The following is a 16,181-nucleotide window of genomic DNA, read 5'->3' as shown; positions in this document are numbered from 1 at the left end:
CCCATTTTATAGATGAATATATCTTGAAGATTGCTTTACAGGCCAACAAATGCCAAGAACAGGATGACAGTCAAATTCCTTGCATAGCAACAGCTAACATGAAATCAGGTGCACTCCAGAAAATGCAAGTGCTCTTTGGGCAAGGTTATGGATACAGGCATTGTTTCTTGGTTTGTGTTTGGCCCATGGTAGGTATTAACTGGCCATTTGTCTGACATCAGACAAGTCTTTTTGTTTAAAAAGTTAAAACAGCTGCTATCTTGTGGGGGTGTAAATTCTCACACTGCTGAATGCAATGGGAAGTGTTTCTTTGGTACAGAGTGGTTACACTTTCAGGTTCATAACACAAAATACATTGCCATTAATGTCCCATTCTACAACTGCCAGCATTGTCTTTTTATGTAGTATTTGGCAAGCCAAGGATGAGGGGAGGTAGAGATTTAGTTTCCTCATCACCCATAGAATTTTCTCTTTGTAGTTGTTTGAGATAGTTCTACTGGATCTGACTCATTTCCATTAACCTGTATTATTCTAAAAATGTGATTGTTGTTTTTGATCAAACCAGTTTCTTTTGGGGAAAGAAAAATCAGAAAAATGTGTTTGTGCCTTGTCTTTGAAGGAGATTGCTTAAAATAGCTTCAAGTTGCTACCAGCATTAGGCAGTTCTGGAAATACTATGTATGAGTAGAAAAGGAAATGGGATCACAACATACATTTTATGGCAGTTCTGGATTTAGTTTATTAACTTTGCATTGCCAACCCCTCCAAGTTTGCAGTCTGTTCAGGTGTTGTTGGTACTTGTAAGATAGGATTGCAGTTTGGCTTGATGCAGTTTTTTTGAAAAATCCTATGTGCTTTTTAGATCCCCATCATATTATTTGTGTGTTTTGCAGTTCCAGTTTGCCTTCTGGTTTTGCTTTTAGTGGGTTTTGTCAGACACCAGTCCAAACACACAGGCTCATACTGGTTTTTAGGAAAAGAGACTCCAAAGAACCAGTGAAATCAGAATATGCTGTGCTGAAAAATGGCAAGAGTATGAGAATGGGGACTAGGCTGACTGGATCCCTTTCCAAAACAATGAATCATGTGCAGCCTGAGGCCTGGCCTCCTGCAAGGTGACAGTCCTTTCTCTGAGCTGGCGTGCCAAGAGTATAGGTGGATTAATGGGGAGGATGCATTTGCTGATCATCCCCTGTGGAGTGACAAGGGAGCTCCATGGCTCCTGTTGCACAAGAGGATAATTCTCTTCCCTAGCCTGGGAAAGACCCCCTGGCAGTTAGAGTTTGATGAGTGGAGCAGGTTGACCTCTCTAAGTGCATCTGCTGTACACCAGCACTAAGGACAAAAGGCTTTCAGGCTGGAGGGATCCCAGGAAGGAGTGGAGAAGCTTTGGGCTCACCTCATGTTCATGGCTTCTCCTTCCCCAGGGACAGGGGAGGGAGCAGCAGCCTAATGAACTCACACGGAACAGAGGGAGCAGATTTCTTTGCCAAAATAATAATAATAATAATAATAATAATAATAATAATAATAATAATAATAATAATAATAATAATAATAATAATAATAATAATAATAATCTGGGTGGGGTTAGCAGAGATTCAAGGATGAATGTGCACAGTGGTAATGACTGACAGCCTTTCTTACGTGTCTCTCTCTTTCCACACTTGTGTGTATTCTCCAGGTGTTTGTGGTCACTGTCTGGACCGTGGAGCTGTACATGGTGCCCCTGGCCTTGCTGGTGCTCTTTGCATACAATTTCTCCCTCGTCACAACAGGGAAGGTCAATAATGCCCAGGATGCCCAGGCAAGTAGAGTGACATTTCTGGCAGTCTTAGTTTGCCTGAGTGAAGTGTCACACGTTCTAATGGCATTAAGTTGATTTTGTAGCTAAACAACACTCTTGTTTCAAAGTTACTGAAAAGAAACCTCAACCCTCTCAATTTTCATTATTCAATTAGAGAAATAAACCATTCAGAGTAGTAGGAGAAGATGAGAGTGTGTAGGAGGTGGATTTTGCTTACTAAATACCTACAAACGTTTTTAAGTAGACTTAAAAAAGGTTTGCAAAGCGGCAAGTTCCTGAAAGCCATTCCCCTCCTGCCATTGCACTCTGCAACACACTCATGATTCGTGTTTCACAGAAGAGGAAAGTCAATAGAATCCAAAGGAGAATGTAGTTCTTTTAAGCCTTGTCCTGTGATCTGAAGTCTTAAGAAGCTTTTACTTCTCTTTCCCATCAGCTCTTAAAGACCCAAAAATGTTTTTTGTTTCCCCCAGAAATTTAGGCTTTGGATTTTAACTTGGGAGAAAGAAAGGTTTAGACACAGAAATAACCACCAAGTGTGACAAAGTTCTATTGTTGGGGTATAAAATGATTGTTTGATGTTGACCACTGTCTTTAACAATGGTAATTAGAACTGGACAGGGGAGTAAATTAATGAATATCCATAATATTCTGTTTTTAAAAGTGAAATAAATACAGTAATGAAATGGAAGTCAAAGGATAGCTTCCTTCTAACTTTTGATTAAAAGATGATTGACATTGGTAACCATGAAGAATACCTTTACCTAAATGAGTCAAGTGGATTTTACACAAAGGCGTAATATCCTAGAATAAAAAAATTCAATGGCATGTTTATTAGTTTTCATGTGAAAATTTGCTCCTTGTTTAGTTTTCATCCACTCCCAAGTGGAAAGATTCTTAGAAAACAGGAGAAGTTGCATTATCCAGACCAGAGGAGGCTTAATTTGAAAACACGGTAAAAGAAATGCCTTTCTTCAGTTTCAGCCAAGTCCAGAATAATGCAGAAAGATACTGTGTGTCTTCAGTGACTACTCGATTTCAACAAGAAAAGCAGAACTTCCCATGTGGGAGAATCCCAGGCTAACAGATGTTTTTGTTTTTAATACAAAAGGCAGTAAAAAATAACAATAATAACCTACCCAGAAAAAAAATACATAGAGAGTGCCTTCCAGCCCCTTCCCTCATCCTGTGGTTTGTTGCATGTTCAGGTGAGGAGAGTCTCACATGAGACAGAAAAATTGAGCAGAGCATCAGATGGACACTGCAAAAAGGCAATTTCTAAAAATACAGCTAATTGTGGTAATACTAAAGAAAGGTCCATCAGGAATTTGGCTCTTTTCCTGCCACACATTCTGTAAGCAGTGCCATGCCATGAAATTCAGGGGTGCATTTTGCATAAGCAAAATCACACGTCTGCCAAAGTGCTTTGCAGGATTGGGATCATATGGAACAAGTAGTCAAAGTGCCTTTAATATTACCTGATTCCTTTTTTATGTGTGTCTATGATTCTAACCATCTGTAGGTCAAAAATAGACAATCAGGTGCTAGCCCCAGTTACATCTGTCCTGCAGATGAGAAAAGGTTTTCTTCAAAATACCAATGCTTTTTACGCAGTCATTTATTTGTTTTTTGCTTCTTCAGGCCTTGGCTGGATATTCACTGCCTTTGGTTTTTGTGTGCCAGCATACACATTTTGTGTATACAGAGGAATGCAAGCAAGAGTCTTTGCAAAAGTGAACCTCAAATTCTCTCTGATTTCTGTACTATAAAATGTGAATAACAGTATTAACCTTGTACTCCTGATCCACTTGCCAGGAGGCTAAATTCATGAATATTGGTAAAATGTTTTATGATTTACAGATGGGGAGCTTCTATAGAAATTTAAACCATGATCAGTGTTAATTCAGCTGCTCAGGGTATTCCAAAGAGCCAAAGAATAAATCTGGCTATCTGAACTCTGAGTACCTTTTACATCCTAGATGAAACTGCTATTCAGAGGAAAAAAAGAAATTTAAAAACTCCAAAAGAGAAACACCCAACCCCCTAAGAAACCCTAAATTCAAAACATCTTTTTATTGTGATTCTTCACATTCTTTGCATGTTTGCTGTATTTAAACTTGTAGTACACAGATTCAAATGTAGCTATTAAATAACCAAGAAAAAAACTGGAGGACCCTGTTAAAGGCTCAGCTTGTTAAATACCTGAATTGAAAGCCAAGTGCTCCTAATTCCAAGCCCTCGCCAAGCCTTTTGTTTTCTGTCCTACCTGTCAGCACAGAAGTTAAAGGGAGGAAATAATGCTGCATAGAAATCTGACTGGGATTCTATGTGAGATTGATTATGTTCATACTAATGTGTTTTCTAAAGTCTAATGTTTCAGTAATGGCCCTAAAGGGAGGGAGCAGTCATTGTGGCAGTGGGGATGGAGCAAGTTGAATATAGAGTCCTCAGCCTTGACATACCAGTTGGTTCATTTGCAAGACTGAGAACAAAGCTGTTTACAGATAGTAAAAGTTGGCAATGTGTTTGAAAGCCTGTTGCCTTCAGATTACTGGACACGGCCACTAGTGCTTTATTTAGACTTAAAATTTGTATAGGGTATTGCATGCTTTGTTCAGAATACCACAAAAAAGAAAGGTCCTTGAATATAAAACACTGGTTTGGAAAGGAGAAAGTGGTGGGTTTTTTAAATGACTTTCAATAGAAGTGGGAGAAAATTGTATAGTGAAACTTTGTGGGAGTATCATAAGCTTTTTGAACATTGCCTGTCACTAAAAAATAAGTGTTGTGTTTTATAATATGGACATCTGCTTCTGCAGGAGCTTATGGGCTTGGATGAAGACGAGGATGAAGATGATAAGGTAAGCATATCTCACAGCTGTGTTGGCTAGAATCAGAGGGCAGGTGGGAGAACACAAACAAATAATCTCTCTATAAATCTTCAGTTCTTCTCTGTATTAACTGGGAAGACAGTTGTCAGCAGTTTGCTGCTTGGCAGGTTTGAAAGTAGGAAGGGGTTGGGTTGTGTAACACCCCAGAGTGGCGGTACCTGTGCAAGAGCTGAACAAGAGCTGACTCTGAGCAGTGCCAGGCTGTGCCTGGCCTTGCAGTGGGCAGATGCTCATGAATGTGCTCCTGCAGCAGGGGTGTGTGTGGTGGAGGAGGTGCAGGGATGTACACAAGGATGTGCAATCCCCCCTTGCTGCTGGTAGACGTTCCCTACTAATGGCTTTCCCCAAACGATTTGGCATTTCCACTTCAGTAGGCCAGAATTGGTGTCATTTGTGGAGGGCTGGTTAGAATTTTCTCAACATTTCTTTCAGACCCTGGGAAGAAAAACAGTTTTAGTTCAGCAGTTGAAATGTGGAAAGAATTGGAATTGGCAAGGCCTGTTTTTTATTTTATTGGAACATACTTACTCATTCTTCTCACTGTGAAAAATTCATTGGATTTTTTTCCAAGTTTATCAAACCACAGTGACAAATGATAAAAGGATTAGAGGGCATGACATACGAAGAAAGATTAAGAGAACTTAATGTATACAGCTTGAAAAAACATAAGTAAGTGAAGGAGGATCTGATAATCTATAAATACTTTAAAGCTAAAAGGTGAGGAATTATTTAACGAGCAACAGCATGCAAAGGAACATTAGCTGTTAGGAAGAAAATGTTCATGAGGGGATGTGAAACTTTCAAATTGCATACTAAGTTAATAAGACTCTTCTTGAATATTCTATGTTTTAAAAATGCTACAGTGAAATTGTTGATCATTAAGAAGCAAATCAATAATGCAGCTAGCAAGTGCACCTTAACTCTTCTCAGTCACAGACTCTAGGACTGAAGCTCAGCAGACTAATTGATGGGAGTAGTTATTTAAATGTAACTTGCTCTTCTGCTGTGCTTATATTTTAATGAGCAACCAGAAATCCATCAAAGTTACAAAGTGAAGTTTCGGCAATCCAGCTGAATTACAGGTTTCTTGCAACACACAGTAGTTGTTTAAATGTTCTCATTTATAATTTACTCTTTGTATTGTAAAATTCGTCAAGTGAATGGACCGATATTTGAAACTCTTCAAAAGTTGCTAAAGGAAAGTTGCATCTTTTTCAAAAGAATACTGTATATCTATAGAAGTCAATAATTTCTATTTAGTGGGTACCTGGTTCTAGACACTTGTACGTACTATTTGTGTGATGCCTGAAGGTGTAACTTATTCACTGGAACAATTCCATTTATATCTTCTATTTTAATGTTTCTGTTTTTCCCTTGCAAGTGCTGAGGTGGGAAAAGGGAAGTAAGAATGTAATAAATAGGTATCAAATCCTCTGTTTCCTGTGATGTGCAATAGATTCATTGCTGCTAAGATATTCTAGGTTACATTTACCCTACATTTAACTCCAGTGACTCTGGTTCTCTTTGTGCAAATACAACTGGGTCACTTCAATATGGATTTAATGACTTTGGGTTTTTGTCTCCCCCAAAACAGCTTCACTGTCATTCACTTTCTTGGTTTATTTTAACTAAGTGTGCAGGTTTGGTAAAACTCCTGGGAGTCAGCGTTGAGCTGTTGATGGTTTGGCCTTGCCATTTTGTAGTGGGAGCTGCCTCTGTCTCCATTCCACACAAACTCCAGGACTCTGAGAGAGAGGGCTGGTAGCACTGGCTAAAGCCTCTCACACCAGATACCCCCAGCAGGCTTTCTCATGAAGATAACAGTTTACATCCCAACATTACAGTTGTTATGGATGGAATTCTGGCACAGAGTTGCCAGAAGAGACAGTTGCCAGCCCCTACATTGGTCCCATGGCCAGTGCTGTGCAGAATTGCCTTAATGTCTTTACTGTGCCTTGTGTGTACCCCCATGCAGCAGTGATGGGCTGCACTTGCACTCCCATGACTTGCATCTTTTAAGTACATTATGTACATCTTTAATTACATTAAGAACATTCTAAGACACTTTTCCAAGTCTGAGGGTGGCCAATGCTCTCTGGGGAGTGTAAGAAAAATGTAATTTTATGACACTATCTCATGGCAATGTCAACATTTAAACAGACAAGTCTACTTTAAAAAGAAGTCTGTGTATTTTTTTTTCCTCCCTAATACAAGAGCTCCCAAAGTTGAAATCTGCTAGTTGGGTTGTGGTGTACGAGGTCACTGTTTCTGTTTCCTGTCATCCTGCTGTATCAAAATACTTGCACACAGAGCCCTTCTGGGTTCTGCTGCCTGTTAGACATAACAGACCGTGCTTCTGGGAATTGTAACACACCCTCGAAGAGATGAACTGTTTACAAATTATAAATACACAGACACTTAGTTCAAAAACCCAAGAGCAGATTAACTCCCTCCACCTAGACTATCTGTCTTAAATGACAGGGCTTAATTGCTGACTCCCCTGTCCTTTCCCCCTCTGCCTCCCCACATACCAGCATGGAGGGCTGTAAAAGATAGCAGTGCTCTGTCCCTTTGGCACCAGCTCTTCCCTGGATAAATGCCTTCTCGGATTTGTGCCATCTTGGACACAGAGTTCAGGCTGTGTCCTGTCAGCTCTGGGCTCTGTCAGCCTGAGTAAGGATTGTTTTAAAATTGCATCACTGCAGCATCCTTGGTCTGCCAGTAAGAAGGTATAGACAAGCTGCATGCAGCTCAGTTTAAGTTGTCTGATTGTTGACCAGTTCTATTTATTTTATTTTAATTTTTTTTTCTGTTTCTGATAATGACTGTGGAGTTTCAAGAGCAGACAGTTACCCTGTGAATGATCGTGTCATAGCACCTGGCTGAAAAGAGCCTTGGAGTCTTCTCCATTGTCTGAATAATGGTTTACATCTCCACAACAGACAAAGCTTAATTTACTACTATTTTCAGGTCTGGTAACTGATTCAAAAGAAAATCAGAGACAAAAGTAAATCAACAACAATTCCTCTGTGAGGTTTTTGTTGATTTTTTGGGGTTTTTTTAAAGAGTTTTTGTCCTGTGGTGAGGCAGTGTAGTCCTGCTTGGCTAGTGCAATGTAGCAGGGAAGAACCAAATGATACTGTGGCTTTAAGCCAAGTTATTTGGCAACTTCCAAGAAATGTTTAGTGTCTCATGTATTGGAAAAAAAACAGAAGTGGAAGAAAATCACCAAAGAATAAAAACTTAATGCCTTTAATGTAGGAAATTCTCTGTCAAAAGTAGGTACAAAAGATATACAAAGTTTGATGAACACAATTCAAAAAGACTCCAGCCGAACAAATTAAAGTCAAATCCATCCAGTAGCAAAGAGCTGACATTTTCCATTTGAGTTAGATTCAGCATGTGGAAACCTTCCGTATGGATCTTATTTGTACGGGTGGATTACGATGAAAATTGCATTAATTTTCTCCACAGTAAAGGTCAGTAATTGAAACATGAACCAAGAGTCTATTGTGTAAGATGCTATATCCCCATACTTAGGAAAGGTCATTCAAGACAATATCATCTCATTGTTTTCTTCCCTGGAAGTATAAATAATTTCATTAGTTTTTTTTTCTTTTTCTCTTCAATACAACAATTGCAATATAATATTTCAACATCCCCCATTAAGATTGCTGAAGAGAAGTGATGGTAAGGACTTGAAAATGCCCTGTGATACACAGGGTATGTTCAGACTGACAAGGAGCATCCATGTCCTCCACAAAACTATGGGCAAGAACACCCAGTGCAGGGGTTGCTGTGGTTTTGCTTTGCTCTTTTCCTGGGAGCCTTCTTTGTACAAGAAACTGGAAGTTAAACGGTCTCTTGTTAAATCTTAATTACACAGAACCATTTTCCAAGGCTGGTCTTATCTGTAGGCATCCCATAAATTGGCACAGTTCTTACATCAGTGCCATGAGCCACCCATCCATAGGTTTAGAGGTGGTGGAGAGAATGGTGGTAGAGAATTCTCCCTCTTAAGGAGAATTACCTACCTAGATGTAGGTAAAAGCCAACACTGCAACTTCTCTAAATCTCTAGAAAAATATTAAGTAGTTAAGTGACTAGGCAGGTCACTGGACCCAGAAGATGAGCCTCAGGGAGTTCTCCTCTCTTAAAAATTCCAACTGTTTATAATATTGTTAAATTTTCTTTTAAATTGGTCAGATATATGAATAGATACCTCTTTCTCCTGTACCCCAAATTCTGAAGGTCATTACCTAGATTATAGATGATGATCCAGTAGTTTTAAGTCTAATAACCATGTGATTGTTCTTAAGTCTCATGTGTTTCCAGGAGAAAGCACGTATTTTGACAAAATTTATTTTCTTTCCCTTTTCAGTTTTTAAATGAAAGATAACTGATGACTTTTTATCTCCATTCAGGATTTATTCTTGCTTCTTAAGCATGTGTTCCTCACCTGAATTGTGTTTTATTCTATTGTGACTGGTGATACTGCTTGAAAACTTGTGGCAATACCAGTGGACTTTGGGCTGCTTTACACGTCTATGAAAACGTGAGCATGTACAAAAAATGCTTCTTAAACTACCTGCATTTCATGCCTGTGCATAGAGAAAGAAACTGAATTATGACCTAGAGTTTTTCACATAAGATTCTTCTTGGACTTGGCTTAGGAGACTTTTGCTGGTCCCCTGTGTATGGATGAAATTCATCTAATGGAGGCAGAGAAAGTGCAGGTATGGCTGGACAAGGCATGGAGTGGTCATCTTCTGCCCTTCAGGGAGTGTTCCCCAGCCTGAGCTGCAGGATGATGTGCTATTTCCTCCCAAATGTGTCCTTTTAAGACCGATGCTGCTCCCCTTCATACCAGTCTGAAGTGATTCTATTGGCTCTGGTGGAATTATTCCAGATTTCACACCTTTTTAACTGAGAGCATAAATTGACCTGTATGTGTTGCATTTCCTCTATTTGGTAATTATTTCAAGTACACTTGGATCCGCTAAATTTCCACAGGCAGGCACATTTGCAGCATGGTGTTAATAAACAAAAAGATCCTGTGATGCACAGTTTCAGGGCTGCACGAGGCAGTTGCTCAGAGTTTGGCAGCCGTCCCCTCCGCGTGCCCGTCCTCCCCTCGGCACGCAGCAGACTCTGCAGCTCGGGGCAGGGCAGTGACTCAGCAAGGCGCATCGCTGGGCTCCTCTCGACAGCCCTTGGCTCCCACGGAAGGCAGGAACCAGTTCAAGGTTGCTGTGGTGACTGCTTGCAAAGCTCTGCCTGGAATTCATTTTAGCTACCAAGAGACTGTCTGTCACTCCATGGCTGCCACCTCCCACAAGAGCTTCGTTCTGCTGCTAGACTGGAGCGTTAGTGAAGTGTTCCCTGCTGGCAACAGAGGCCAGTGGTCTGCTGTTTATGCCCAATAAAATCCTTTTGGTTTCAGAAGTTCTTCGTGGACGAGTGTTTTGGCCCTGAGATGTTTTTTGGCACAGCTTTTGCTGGACACCGGTAAGGTCTGAGTTTTGTAGTCCAGCAGAGAGCAGTTGCAAATTAAATCCAACTTTGCCTAGCTCTGCTTTTCCCTAAATAACTACAGCATGTTTTGTTGGGTTTTTTTTTAAAGCAGAATAATAGTGGAGCAAAAAGGAATGCATGCCTGAGCTATTTTCCTTTCTTTTCCCTTTCCATCAATCTTGTTTGTTGCTAATACACTGAAGAATTAATAACTGGTACATTAGATAAATCCTGGTAAAACATCACCCTAATGTGCTTGTAGCAGCAGTAGCATAATGAGACAGCTACTGTAAGAAAGCTAATCCTGAAAGTTAGGCCAGCCCAGGGCTAGGCAGACTAATTCTTCCAATCCCTGAAGAGATTCAGGATTTTCATTCCTGACTGAGCTGCCTGTATCCTGTTTTCTTCCTCCTTTTCATTAATCCATATTTATGTTTTCTCCTCCCCTTTTCCTCATCTTTGCCCCCAAGTGTTCCTCAGCTTTATATATTGAGTTCCCCTTGGCATGCCAGAAATCTGCTGATGAATACCACTTGTTTGAAAGTTGCATGCAAGATTTTTCTCTGCAAGTGTTTTCTATGAAATCCAAGTGAGCAAGAATTATGTAGAACTTACCCATGGCTTCAAGCCTAACTTTTCCTTGTTGATGATACTTGCAGTATACATCAGAAATACACTTAGAGAACAACAGCAAAATTTGTCTGTGCATTTGGGAGCGTTGCTTGCTGGTTTGGATGTATCCAGAGGAAAAATATTTGAAGGATAGATTTAAAAAATAGGAAACAGCTTTCTGTAAAGATGAAAGCTATTAATCATGGAAACAAATGATCAAAAGAAGTTAGGGGATCTCCACCATCCAGGCTTTGAATTCAGTAATGGATGCTTGGCTAGAGAAGAAGCACTAATGGGTGGCATTTGGCCTTTGTTCCAGAGCAGATGATTGAAGAATTTTGCCTTCAGTGTCTTCCCCCATAACTCTTAGGATTTTCCCTCGCAAGACCAGCTCTGACTGCTGCAGCTCACCCGTTGTGAATTGCTGTGTGAGTGCTGGGGACATCCTGTCCTGGTCTGCCCCAGATTCCCACTCTTTTAAAGTCTTCAGCCTTGGGAGCCCCTCCATGCTGTGGTTGTGCGAAAGTTTCTTTTGCAACTGACCCTAAAAGTCTGTTTGTATGTCCTGTTTAACTGTTACATATTTGAGAAATGGAAAAATCTAGGAGCATCTTCCTGTACAGCAGAGATTTGGTCTCTTCATTTCGGAGTTCAAGTTGGTGTATGTTAGCTGGAGACAAAAGACTTAATTTCTGAAATTGCTGGGTCTTGGTTGGAGTTGTTGGGTTTTTTTTTTCCCTCCCCTGACATGCTTAATCTTTTGTAAACCCCCTTTTGTGGTTTTGTTCAGGCAATTAATGTAGAAATGAAGGATTCTTAAATCAGGATATGCAAGGAAGAGTTGAACTAACACACTGATTATATAATTAATTCTCAGCTGTAAATTCATTTTGATGGAGTTAATTCTTTCCCAGAGGCTGAAGACCAGTTTTGGTCCACCCACAGTGCTGTAATCAGCTAAGAAATAAAGGAGACAAAGGCCTTGAATTAATGGAAGCTATCACGACTGGTTTTAGGGAAATAAAAATGCCAGAAATAGGCAGGATATTTCGTTTTCAATTCATGCAAAAGCTTCTGAGCCATGATCTTAAGCTATGGGTATCCAAATCCAGTTTTCAAGCAGTATAATACATGGAGTCCAAGAGAAATCAGAAAGGAATGACACCTGGAGAGGATGGAGAAGAATTGTCTGGGTGGTGGGACCTTGCATGGATGAGAAAGTGTGTGTAGTGGAAGATGCATTTTGGATTCTTTCTTTACATTTTCTATGAACATGGTAGTGTTCAAATACAGCTCTCTCTATAACAGTGCCCATTTACTGATAAAAGGGTCCAGTGACTTTCATCCTGATGGACTCTTACTGCTTCTGACAGTGTTTTCTGAGGCGCTGGCTTCACATAGCATAAGCAACACTCCAAAGTCTAAAAAATTTGGAAAATCCCATTTGTTGTACTTCATTTGTCTGCTTCTACGTTGCTTAAGCAGTGATCTAATAATCCTGTCCATGTGTTTAGACTGCAGGTTTCCAGAACCAAACAGCAATAACAAAGAAATGACGTTGACAAATTCCCAGGATTTTCAAACAGTTATGCCCATCGTGCATACACACAGTTGCAGCCTATTTTTCTCTCGAATAACTAATTTTATTTGCGAGGTTTTCTAATCCCAGTTTCCCTCTGCCTTTTCATTGGTTGGCCATATTTGCATCAGTGATTTTAGCATGCAGCCAGGTGAGCATGGGCATGCAGTTGTCATAACTTAGGGACTGGCAGTTTCTGGTTTATTTATTTTTATTTTATGCTCTGCTTCGTGGCTGCAGCAGGAGTTGTGTTGTGTTGGTTAAACTGTGTTATCACCACATCTCTGAGCTCCATCGGGGATGTGTAAATGAAGTCAGCATGATGCAGGCAGAGCTGGCAGATGATCTGCCTTGCAGCTCTGGGCAGCAAGAGTAGGCTTGCCCTGCAATATCACTTCATTTAAGTGGTTTCTTTACCCCTCTGCCTGAATTTGGACAGAATGAAATTCCCACTGTCTGGTTTTCCATGAGCTGCTCCTCAGCTTCTGCTTCCAAGTTTGGTGGGAAAAAAGCCAGCTATGGCCAAAGCACTGTTGTACATTCCAGTGAGGAAATAGTTAAATATAATTTCAATGTGTCATTTACATTTGAGCCTAACGAGATTATAACTGGAGCTGTGTGAAAATGACTTTTTGGTGCTATTTTCACATAAACTGACTATTTATTTATTTATTTTGTTCTGGGGTTATTTCACACCCCAAGGGTTTCATTTTTGTTGGTTGTTTTATTAATGTAAAAATACTCATTTTCACACCCAAATGTGTGATTATTTAAAATGCTGCTTCTATTCATTGTGCACTGACTTGCAACCTAAAGGCAAATATTCAAATGTCTGGAGCTTGATAACTCCGTGGTGGTTTTGGCTGGCTTTTTAAACTCAAAAATTGCTGGGAAGAGAAATGGGCAGTAAGTAATTCAAAGTGGGATAAGGGCTGCATTCCCATGGCTGCCTGTCAGCATCCAGGGAAGGGTCACAGGTTATTCCAGCACCTTCTGCAGAGTGGTGCCCTCTCTCAGCCCCATACAGACCCTCTGCCAGCTTGGTAATGCCAAAAATGCTGGAGCAAAAGCCCTCACCTCTGTGGCCCTGTGTGACCTTTAAATAGCCTCTGACCCTGTCCTGCATGGAGGAGGGATGTGGATGAGAACCCAGAGGCAGAATTGCAGCAGTGTTGATGCAAAAGTCTCTGGCCCTTGCTCATTCCCACCCACCCTTTCCTCTGCCTTGACTGGTGTGGGCCACGGATACAAAATGCTCTTTACCATCATCTCCCTTCTCTGGGAACAGATTGGTTAAAACACAGCTTAAAATGTTTTGTTGGTTCGTTTTTTGTTGGTTTTTTAAAATTTTTTTTATTTCTAAATTGGACTGATTTTTAAGTGTCTAAATGTGATGTAAAATCAGTGTCCAGGGCTCTGCATTTTGTAATAAGTGAATGTTTTGCTGATTTCTTGCAAGAATATCTGCAACCAAGCCAATTTGCATGCCTGTATGTGTGTTAGATTGCTGGCAAAGAAATGCTGAATGCTGATAATTGTATACTGGTTTTCAAGCCTGATTTAAGTAATTTTGATTTTTAATTCATTCTGTGCTTCCTTTTTATTTCTGCACATGTGTAGTAATGTCCTGTAATGTTGCTGCCTAAAATAAGCAGTAAGAAATGAAGTTGAGATGGCCGCTGCAAAGGGAAAATGACATTTTTTCCTTTCATCCTTTTTTTTCCCCAGTAAAAGAATAAGTCTTTGTATACAGAATGCTCAAAAATATTGCATTCACTATCTTGCTGCTAATTTATATACACAAACCAGCATGGCTGTGAGGGGCCTACAAAGCTCAGAAATGTGATATTTAGAAGTTCTGCAGAAGAATATTTTTGTTTTTGTGGAGCACTGAGCAGCCAGCACTCCACACCAGGGGTTCTCAGCACCTCTTATGCTTTGGCATCCAATTGTGTGAAATCCTGGTTGAGATCCTGCAGTCAGGTTGTGTTAGAAGATGAAGAAACCTCTGCCCATGTGTTGAGGAAAAGGAAGAAAATACAGGGATCTATACAAATAATGTTGGTTCTGTGTGATAAACCCAGGGTGTTTGTTCTGTCCTTCCTTCAGTGAAATACTTGAGGTCACGGATGGATCAGCAGTGCTGGAAATCTTATTTTCACCGTGTGTCTGTGAACACCCTAGCAAATTATTAAAAGTTTTGGTTTTCTGGTTTCTTTTGATTAGGAATCTGAGAAAAAGGGGCTGATTGAGAGAATCCACATGGTCCAAGAGATCATCATAGCTGTTCAAAGCATCCTGGAAGAAATAGCATCGTTTGGAGAGAGGATTAAAAAGTAAGTAATAACCTTTTCTTGCTTGACCATGATTTGAAATGAATCAGAACCAGGAGGATCAAGGTGGAGTAATTGTCTTGCTCCAAAAATGGCTGCAAGGTGCAGCAGGATAAGCTGGCCAGTCCCACCACTGCTTCTTCTCTTACAGTCTTTTATTCCAAAACACCTTTGCAGAGCACAGAGAAGAGGAGAAGCAGTGTCCTTACTGATGCAGCTTTCATGTTTGCCTGAATTTTGCTTTTTTGTGATGGGGTGGGGAGTCATGGGTGCCACAGACGATGCTTGAAGATGTTGTCACAGAAGCATCAGGCATTTCTTCTCAGTCCCATCACAGAAAGTGGGTACTGATGGTCAGTGTTGCCTTTCCCACGCCCTCCCCATCCTGACCTGGCTGTTGGGGTCACCAGTCACTTGTGTCCCTGGCCAACACATTGATCTTCTTCTGTCTTTGCCATTTTGAGCTGTCTGCTTCCTGCTGGTGCCACGAGGAAGCCCAGAGGGGGTTTTCAGGGTCCCATGGCAGGGGGGACACACAGAGGGTATTCCTGACCTTACAGGTCAGGAGGGAGGTGAAGAGCCTAAAAAAAAAAAATAAAAAAAATCCCACAGACAAACACACACAAACCTTTTATAACTCGGTCTTTATTGGAGCTTAATTGATCCATATTGTTGTCTGTTTTGAACACAAAGTGATGGTTTGTGACCGAGCCTCACTTTAATGAGGAGCTGGGTTCAAGCTAAAAATACAGCAACCACATGTGCTGTGGTGCCACGCTGGACACCCCAGCTGGGGTGGAAGTGGCCCAGAGATGTATTCCAGTCTATGAACAGGGCACTGTTCTGCCCAGCTGCATGGCAGGAAGACTCCAAGCACTTAAACACTATTAATTCTTGTATTCATTTTGCTAACAATGGCCTTAAAGAACACGTTGGGTATTAATGTGGACGCTCGATGTAATTTCAGAAGGATTCTGTTGTAGCTCGGCAGTGATGTGCCATTAAAAAATTGCTATCAAAGTTTTTTTTGTAAGTGACAGACTGAATTGTGCTACAGTTTCCGTCTGTCACTCCAGTTACACAATCATAGGGAGTTTTCATAGTTTAACTCAATTGAGCTGTTTTGCTATTTTTTTTTTTTTGCTTTAACTTAAGCTACATTGATTGATAATGATGGGTCCTCTCCCACCTATTTTTACTTAATATTTAATACGTCTATTGAAGCTTAAATGTAATTCTTGAAGCGTCCTATTAATTTTATCTGTCAAGGGAAGTTTGTCTTATTTTATAGCCTGATAAGTGGTCCAGATTCATTCTCTCTTCTTCCTACTCCCCATCATTGTGATATGATGAAGTTAGCAGGCAGATTGTGTGAAACAGAGATGCCCAAATCCATAAATCCTCCTGTGGACTAGCAGGCATCCTTGTAGTCCAGGTATCTCAAC

At 40.5% G+C, this 16,181-nt stretch overlaps 1 protein-coding gene across 3 annotated transcripts in view; it reads left to right on the top strand.

Moving 5' to 3' along the window:
- Positions 1-16,181, top strand: part of MCTP2 (multiple C2 and transmembrane domain containing 2) — a 125,070-nt gene that overhangs the window by 100,493 nt on the left and 8,396 nt on the right. For all 3 annotated transcript variants that reach the window (XM_077185422.1, XM_054641957.2, XM_077185423.1), the window contains 3 exons: positions 1,685-1,807; positions 4,627-4,668; positions 14,630-14,739. In XM_077185422.1, the coding sequence (XP_077041537.1) occupies positions 1,685-1,807; positions 4,627-4,668; positions 14,630-14,739 (275 nt within the window). The remainder of the gene's footprint in view (positions 1-1,684; positions 1,808-4,626; positions 4,669-14,629; positions 14,740-16,181) is intronic.

This window comes from Agelaius phoeniceus, chromosome 13, assembly GCF_051311805.1.
Source record: "Agelaius phoeniceus isolate bAgePho1 chromosome 13, bAgePho1.hap1, whole genome shotgun sequence".
Lineage (NCBI taxonomy): Eukaryota > Metazoa > Chordata > Aves > Passeriformes > Icteridae > Agelaius > Agelaius phoeniceus.
Note: the sequence above shows the minus strand (reverse complement) of the source record. Positions and strands in the feature narration are given on the sequence as shown.